Source organism: Leiobunum rupestre, chromosome 1 (assembly GCF_980474605.1).
Source record: "Leiobunum rupestre chromosome 1, qqLeiRupe1.1.hap1, whole genome shotgun sequence".
NCBI lineage: Eukaryota > Metazoa > Arthropoda > Arachnida > Opiliones > Sclerosomatidae > Leiobunum > Leiobunum rupestre.
In genome coordinates, this window is record NC_143384.1 from 4506825 (window position 1) to 4515681 (window position 8857).

General features: G+C 33.0%; 1 protein-coding gene across 1 annotated transcript; it reads right to left on the bottom strand.

Annotated features, from left to right (window-relative positions):
* Positions 1–1163: 1163 nt before the first annotated feature.
* Positions 1164–8044, bottom strand: LOC149960437 (prostamide/prostaglandin F synthase-like). The gene is given in 5 exon segments (XM_090163116.1): positions 1164–2347; positions 2997–3060; positions 4134–4185; positions 5080–5284; positions 7905–8044. Coding segments are annotated over 5 exon segments (585 nt in total). The 5' UTR covers positions 7968–8044; the 3' UTR covers positions 1164–2146.
* Positions 8045–8857: the final 813 nt, after the last annotated feature.

An 8857-nucleotide genomic window follows, 5' to 3' on the forward strand; every position in this document is an offset into this window, starting at 1 on the left:
ATTAAATTGAATGTTTGAACTCCATTTTCAATTAAAATATTAAATTGAATGTTTTAAATCCATTTACCAATTTTCAATTAAAATATTGAATAGAATATTTTAGTCCGATTTTCAATCGACATATTAAATGGAATATTTCTATCCCATTTACGATTAAAATATTAAATTGAACGTTTTAATTCCATTTTCAAATTGAAATTAAATTATTTAGTGGTTTCTATAAAATGTGGAAGGTCACGTGTAATTTTTTTTTCCAGGGTTGTTCAAAATGCATTTTGAAAATGCAAAACTTAAGTTAGAAAAAGTATTTTACATATTGAGTTTCTAGGAAAGAAGAAGTATTTTGCATTCTACATTTTGTGAGTTTGATACGTGGAAAAACATTTTCATAATGCTTTTAGTCTGGTACGATCATTACAGCTCTTGTAGAGAAAGTTCATCTGCTATTTACTACCAAGTAATCATAGATGGCAATACTCAAGTTACTCACTTACTCAGTAGCAGAGAAACATTCGTCCAGTGCCACCACTTTATTTCCCATGCTGGCGGCGGGAATGGTTTTGAAATCACTACGTAATTATTATTAATCACTAATCATTAAGAATTATAAACTATGGTTATCATAGTTAGTTTGAAGATAACAAATTAACAATGGGAGATAAGCCTTTACTATATATTTTGGGTGGAAAATACTTCAAAATTACAAAAGAAGAAATAAATATTAAAGCAGTGTGTTCTATTTGACTAATAACAGTAAACAGAATACATTTTGCATTTAGAAAGTATTTTGCATTTTGTACAACCCTGGTTTTTCTATAGTTATTGAAGATTGATCAAAATTTAGAAATTTAAAGTGAAACACACATGCCAATAAAGTGTAACGGACCTAACAACCCCATTAGTACAGATGGCGCTAGTGTTGCCCATAGATAAGATAGAGGGGTGTTTATATAAAGGACCTTCTCAGTTATCAAACAAACACTGCAAGCCTGAGCTCTATTGAGTTAGGTCGCTCGATTAATTAGTGGTTCTACTATTTTAATATAATGGAGCTAGTCAATGAATGTACAATAAACCTTAGAATAATGCGGACATATTCATAATAAGACTATAACTATTACTACAATCAACGCTCCTGCTGAAAATACCACAAACACAATATCTTTCAGTACCAAAATTTATTTACCAATTAGAAAAGAAATACTTGAGGAAATGTAAATACATAATTATCATTTTGAATTTCGCATTTAGTATAATGAAAAATTTTGCACAATGTTTTAACCATAAATTAACTGGCAATTATGGTTGATTATTATTAATCATGTATATACAATAATAATTTTAGACAAGTTTATACCATAGAAATGACTTGTTTTTAAATTTTTAGGCACTATGAATATACTGGCATTTCATAAAATTGATTTGAATCCCTGATGTTGAGTATCTTTGACATAATCTTAGAGAAGTTTTTGAAATTATGGCAGCCAATCATATTTAATTGAAGTATAGCTAACCAATAATGTAGCTTTGCTATTGAGTCAGCTGAATCGTTTCCATTGCATTTGGGCGTCAGTTTTTTTTCAACTTATTTTTAATCTTTATATGGCCAAATCTACAGATTTGATTTTCATTATGATTTGCCTCTCGGCTGGTCTTCTAAGACTAATAAGATATACCCTAGCTTAAAGAAATATTGAATGACTTTTAATTTAATCCAAAGCCAAGTCATTCAAAATGAGTTATATTAAAATAGTTAAGAGATTGTTTAAAAATAGAATTTACTATATGATACAATTATCAGAAGTCATGACTTAAGTGTTGTGATGCAGAAAACACTACATTCTTAGGGTTTTCCCTTATAATTTCAAATGGCAACAGCCATTATGGTTTATATAATACTGTTAAATCGGCAATTGGTTATTTTAAATCATAATCGATTATTTAACTATCAGTAAAAATTATTCCTCATAGTAACTTAATTCAAAAATATAATTATTCATAACATAGCATTTTACAATTTTCAACGCACCTTATCTTTTAAGTTTCTCCATAATATTGCATTAATTTACCAATATTATATTCATACAAAAGTGAGGTTATTTGAAGAATTACATAAAGCTATGTTTAGAAATTTGTGCTGTCATTTTTATTGCTTAGTTTCAACATTTGAAGGATTAGGTATTGCTATGCCCAGGGCTTTCAACACATCAGTTGTTTCCACATGATCTGCTGGAGAAACTTGCTTGAAAGACAACAAAACTTCACCTCCTTTGGCCACAACTAGAACTCCACCATTTTGTAGACCATCTCCCTTCATATCACCACCAATTGTTTTGTCTGCTCTCGTCTGTATTCAAGAAAAATGGACAGTTAAAACAAAGAGATTGCAATGTACCTATGGAATATCGCAATTCCTATACGTACTCACGTAACTTTCTAGTTACAAGCACTAATTTACAAATTTAATTATAAATGGGAATTTAAGTTTTAAAATTTATTTTTCAATTATTCACTATCTGAGAGCAAGTATAGAAACCTTTATTCAAGAAAAAACAGGTTAAGTTTTAAATCTTAAATAATGACAATAGTAAACTGAAAGGCAAAAGTTAACTACAGCAACATCATCTTGTTTTGCTGTAGTTAACTTCACCCAACTAAAAATATAAGGGCACAAAAAAAGAGGTTAAAAATACAAGGATTTTTATTTCAAATTTATTTAAAAAATCACATTTGCTTGTTAGACTCTTGCACTCAGGTAGCAAATTTCAATCCAATAACAGTCCTTTATTATTAATTTTAAAACAGAATTTAGCCTAATAATTTTTTGCCTATTTTTGAAAAGCATTTCCTTTCTAAATATGAAATTATTTAAAATCCCCAAATTGGAAATAGCCCATAAGCATCTCCTCTCTGCAACTAAAGCTCAATGGAAACAAATTTTAAGCTTTAAATTAACATACCCTAAAAGAAAAACATAAGTAAGTTGAGTTATGTACCTGAGAAATTAAGGCTCTTGATTTTCCTCCAAATAATGAGAGAAGAACTCCTATTGTACTAAATCTAGAAAAAAAATTATATTGTTCATAAATAAATTTTCTGTTAAATTTTTTTACGATGTCACTCTGGCTATGAATTTAGTTTACACCAGACATGTTTCCATTTAAAGGGCTACACTAGTCTAATGGACCAATCATATTCTAGGATTTTTCAAGCCTAAGTTATGGAGCTTGCTTGGAAAAGTAGTAAAGTTCAAATGCAGATATAACATGCTAATTAAAGCTATACACTCTTTTTCGCTGGGCGCGTCCATCTTAAGTTTCCCCCTCTAAACCAGAGTCCATACCAAAGCCAAAGGTAGAGGTAATGGCGAATGCGCAGGAGCATACGAGAGGGAAAAAAGGTGTGAAAAAGAGGATATTTCAAGTAATTTGAGCATGGTTTAGTTATTTTACACTGGCATTCATAACATTGCCAGTTAATAATTTTAATTTATAATAAGATTAATAAAACAATAGTAAGCTTAGTATTTAAATAATTTATTGCAATTTATTTTTTTTAAATTTCCAGTATTTAGAAATTTGATTTAAATTTAGATTAATACAAAGATAACATACTTTGTACTCTAAATTTAAAAACAGAGCTTTCTTAACGATTACCCACTTGAATTACAAAAACTTTCAGTTGCTGTATTGCACAATCTATAGCTGGATAGCACGGTAACAACCACAGTTCATTTTCTCCATGTTAAAGCAGGAAGTGGGTTAACACTAATGACTATATGTAAGGAAGTGATTTCAAATCTAGGGTATGGTCTATATTATCTTTGATTCAGTAATGCTCAACAAAATATCTGAAAAATTATTTTTGTTGACACTTTTCACACTTGTTGTAAATTTTGTAAGATATCGTCTGTTGCTAGCCTTCCTCCACATTGCGACGTCATGTGAGAGTTGAGGATCGAAAAAACCTAACTTTTACGTCTATCAACGGACGGGCATTGTGAAGGAATCTTATGTTTACTCAACAGTGAGTTACAGTGAATCAGTTGGGCGTTAATTACTAAACGCAGCCAAAATGTCCTAAAATTAATATGCACTGCGTCACAGATAATGTAGAAAGTTGTTTAAACAAACCTTTTAAATCCCAGTTTCGCATAGCTTTCTTTTTTCTCATCAAGGTACAACTCTAAACTCAATTAAAATAACAAGTTACAAAAATTAGAAACTGCACAGAAAACAGTGGAAATGAAATAGTTCATGTTTAATTAAACTATTTGACTGGTTAAACTGACTAAGAAAGGGTATAAGATTCAAAACTTTAAATTGACGAGTTACAGGTATGAACCGCTTAATGACTCAAATTAACCCCCATATACCATAAAAATGAACACTTCTTGTAATTCCATAATCTGTGCTACTTTTCTAGATTTTTATTGTATTAAATTTACAAAACTATAACCCTATTTTACAGGCTTTGTGTTGCTTTACTCCCTCTCAAAATTTACCTATACCCCTGTCAGAAAGACCAAATTTTCTAAATTCTTTGGAAGTGGCAAATTTAATATTGATATTCTTAGAATGTTCAATGAATAATTTTTTGTTTAAAATCTTGGTATAAAGTTTTGGAGAAGAGGGATTCCTGATATTAGAAACATTTACTGCCAATACAATAAACTATTTGCCACAAATAGATCCCTTTTATAAATATTTAAATCAGCAAAATCTTCACTTAAATGATATCACATGCCTCTTTACCTTTATTAACCACCCAGTTTTGTTATTCACAGATAAAAATTATTTCTACAAACTTTCAGTTCCTTTGGAACTTTATTATGTTCCAAACACGTACAAACTTTTGGAATAAGCTAGTTCATAAAAACGAATACACAGTAGCTTAAAGCTGATTCTGAAGCCTTTTCGCAATAACTAACTTTTGGTATTAAGTGTGAAATGGCCTTTTATAAAAAACTTTACTACATGGTTTTGAATTGTTTTATAGTGTTCCAATTTTTTATTTGGTTTTTATATCCTCTATACATTTACGCCAAAACCTTGCTTAGTCAACTATATTTGATAATACCTCCTTGAAAATAGCCTCCTTGTTGAAATTCTTGAAGACCGAGCTGTTCCAGGCCAATACCTACAAGCCGGACACCATTAGCATCCAACTCCGGTTTGATGGTACTCAACTCGCGAGCTCCAATGCGACAGAAAGCTCATCCAAACCGTCTTAGAAATGTTATGACGCAGGGAGAGTTCAACCAAAATGAATCCATAGTTACAGACTGTAAAAAGAAAGGAAATTTTTAAAATTGTTTAAAAATGAAGTCAAAATGGAATTAAACTTTATGTTTTTAACATATGGGTCATAATTTCTATACTGGTGCACCTGGGATATATCGTATCATTCTTTATTACATAATGCATTAGGTTAGCGTCCACAGCACGGACAGGTAATCAACAGCTATATTCAGCAGGAGAACCCTACTGTTGACATTTGTACCTTTGATTAAGCCATCCTACCCTCCAGAGAAGCAAAGTTTTTTTTGCTCACTTCACTTGTAGAGAAAAGGATAACAGTTGTATTATTTCTTGCAGCTCGTTAGTAAATCAACGAAAAGCATAAAAAAAACTTCAAGGACTATTAAAATATTTGGCCAAATAAGCTGTTCAAAAATTTTAATCCTAACAATGCCCCTGCTTTGGGTTGATATTACGGCAATGAGAAAATTAATTTAAATAAAAATAACAAGTTAAGTAAAAATTTTAAACATATGAAATAATTGCAAACTATACCTAACCAGGCAGAATCACTATCTGGTGTAAGGCACTACCTTAGGCTCAGGTCAGCTAGTGGCTTTTAATTCCTCAATTCAGGAGGCTGTGTTACAATGCGTAGGAAGGTGACGGCAAGCACTAAATGCCACAAGAGCCAACATCTCCATACACTCCCAATTCATAAGCTAGGCTCGCAGTAGTGTAGCTAGAATTTTGAAATTGAAACCCTCCTTGTCTACACCATTGTACACCTGATACCATTAGAATTTATGAATATAATGCACTTACAATGAATGTCAGGCCATATGACATTTATTTGTGCACCATAACATTACGACCCCTATTTAATAAATTTATTCAGATTCCCAACCATAGATCAGCAAATTTTCCACTGGAAGGTCTGATCTCTGGTCTCAAGGTTCAAATCCTTAACTGTAAGAATTTCTCTAATTTAGCTTAAAATACCAGACATGTCTCCATTGTACATAGGGAGGTCAACTTGACCCCAAAAAACAGTTTTCAGTTAACTTTTAATCCAGTTTAATAAATCCAAAAAAAAACGTTTTTAACTGACTGTAATTATTAATATTAAATATTAGTAGTAAACTTGTACTTTCTTTTAAATTTATTAAAAAGTGAATCAATTAATTATGTATTCATTTGAACCACGAATATCAAACTGTATGATTACACTTTCTACAATCTGGGGCCACGATAGGCACTGCGTTTCTGTGTTTTACGTAATCACTTAGGCTTTGGTCGTTAACTCTATCCACAAATTTTTTCCAGAGATTGCAGGATTTAACTGGCGAAGAAACTGACTCTAGATTCTTAGAAAAATACCTGTACAAAATTATAAGATAATCATAAATAATTATTAATATTGTTTCCTATTTTCGTTCAATCAAAAAGATGTATATTCAAATTTTTGCGCTAAGCCTGGGCACTTAAAGCTATTTAAGTTTTAAAATAGTGTTGTTGATTTTTTCAGAAAAATAAATTGCGGAAAAATTTCCAGAAAATTTTCCGCAAATTGGAAAAATAAAAAATTTAAACACAAATTACTTATTTAAGGGTTTTTAATTTTATATACTTTTCATCGATATAAAATGTCTAATAACAGTAAACATACTACAAAAATTAATAGTGTTACATCATACAAAAAATTAATAATTAATTTTTAGCAGCGGCCCATGACCACCATCATAATAACTAAGGCCCAGCCATCCAAGCAACTGAGGCTAGACTACATAATGCAGTTCGATATTCATTGTTGAAATCAATACATTCATGTTTGGGTTTAATCTTTCTGAAATATGTTCACTGGTAAGACGAGCGCGTTTGTCACTCACAACCTCATTTAATATTGAAACTATTCTTTCTGATGCGACAGTGAAAGAGAAAAGAAAGATTCCAAATGGGGAAAATACTGGTGCTCCTGAGTACAAAAAACCAGTTCTCGGTTTTAACAGGTGGTTTTTGACATCCCTACTCATTGAGAAAATAGTTGTATGATTTTCCCCTCATTTGGCAGCAAACTAGTGTCTCTAGGCAGACTGACCACGCGGACAAATACCCATGGGGCTGTGACCAATTTTTTTTGCTACCAAAATGGGGAAAATAAAGACAAGTATATATCCGCTAATGAGAATCTCCATTCCAGACTGGAGACCTGGTGTTACACTGCTCAATTTTTCATGAGTTACACACTGGTCTCCACGTCTCGAAGTCTTCATAGAAATTAAATGTCTTCGTTTTCGGGAGGCTGTATCCGCTGATATACACTACCCATAGGTTACAAAACTGAGAATCTTAAGTTATTATACTTAGTTCCCAAGAAATTAATTTTATGGCCGCATCTCCATCTGGATCTTTCTGAAAATCAGGCATTTGGTTCCTACCATTGAAATAACTTAAGATACCAATTTTCAGTAAAATCTAAAGAGGAAGTTAGACTCTTGGGTAAAACTGTTCTGGTATTGTAACAGACATCATTTTGCCTACACTCCCTCTCTAGTTTCACATAGTCTTTAACAATGAAATCATATTACTTTGGATTATCCACATTATATGAACAATATTTATTCTCTAGATTCTTTGGAAATTAAAAACAAGAAAAATTCTCACCTGATCATCTGCAACAGATTTAACCAGCAAAGCTGAAATTCTGGAAGTTTCGCTTTCAGACATTTTTAATTTGATGTTATGCTTTACCCAAGACTAGAAAATTGTATCAAAGGTCACACTTAATACTTTATCAATAAGCAAAGGAATGTTTGATGAGATTAGAAGAACGAAATACCTGCACGTGACGCATAATCATATTTTGAAAATCGTTTGCTTCCTCATTGGATTACAGTTTTTTTTTTTTAATTCAAAGAAGAAAGGGCTGATTGAGTCTGAGAAGACCGCAAGCCCGGCGAAGACGCCATCTGATTAATCAGGGCGAGATATGTGTAACGGCCACGCCAACGGGGGGATACGTGGGGACAGGGGTGGCGACACCCGTGGCGGAAGTATTCCGACCACCCGTTGGGGGATTGGTGGTCGTCCTCACACGGCCATCCATAAACTCTGCCTCCCGGACGCCTGGGATTACAGTAGTGAGCCACTACTCCCGGCATTTTTTTTTTGGAGAGTGACACGCAAAGTGATGTCGGCTAAAAGCCTTAGACACCAACGTACTCCCGGCATTGGATTAGAGATCCGAGCTGAAGGATAGTCACCATGATCCATCGGATAATTTCCCGACGTTTGTATTGTCAGTGCGTCATCAAAGTTGGCCGTACCCTAGATTCGAAATCACACTCTCGCGCGTTGCCGATAGCGTTTACCATAGAAATATCATAGGTAACTAGAATGCTGCCGCCTACGCCTTGAACCTTCAGCCAATGAGAGGCCGTAGAGTGGTGACGTCATTCTCTCTGGTGACATTAAATTCTTGGCAGAACCACTCTTTGAGCTCTGATTGGCTGAGATCTGGCTATCGTCTGCCACGGCGTTTGGCCCATTTGCCAGTTACACGGCAGCATTCTAGTTACCTATGAGATTTCTATGGCGTTTACCCACTTCCCGCTGGA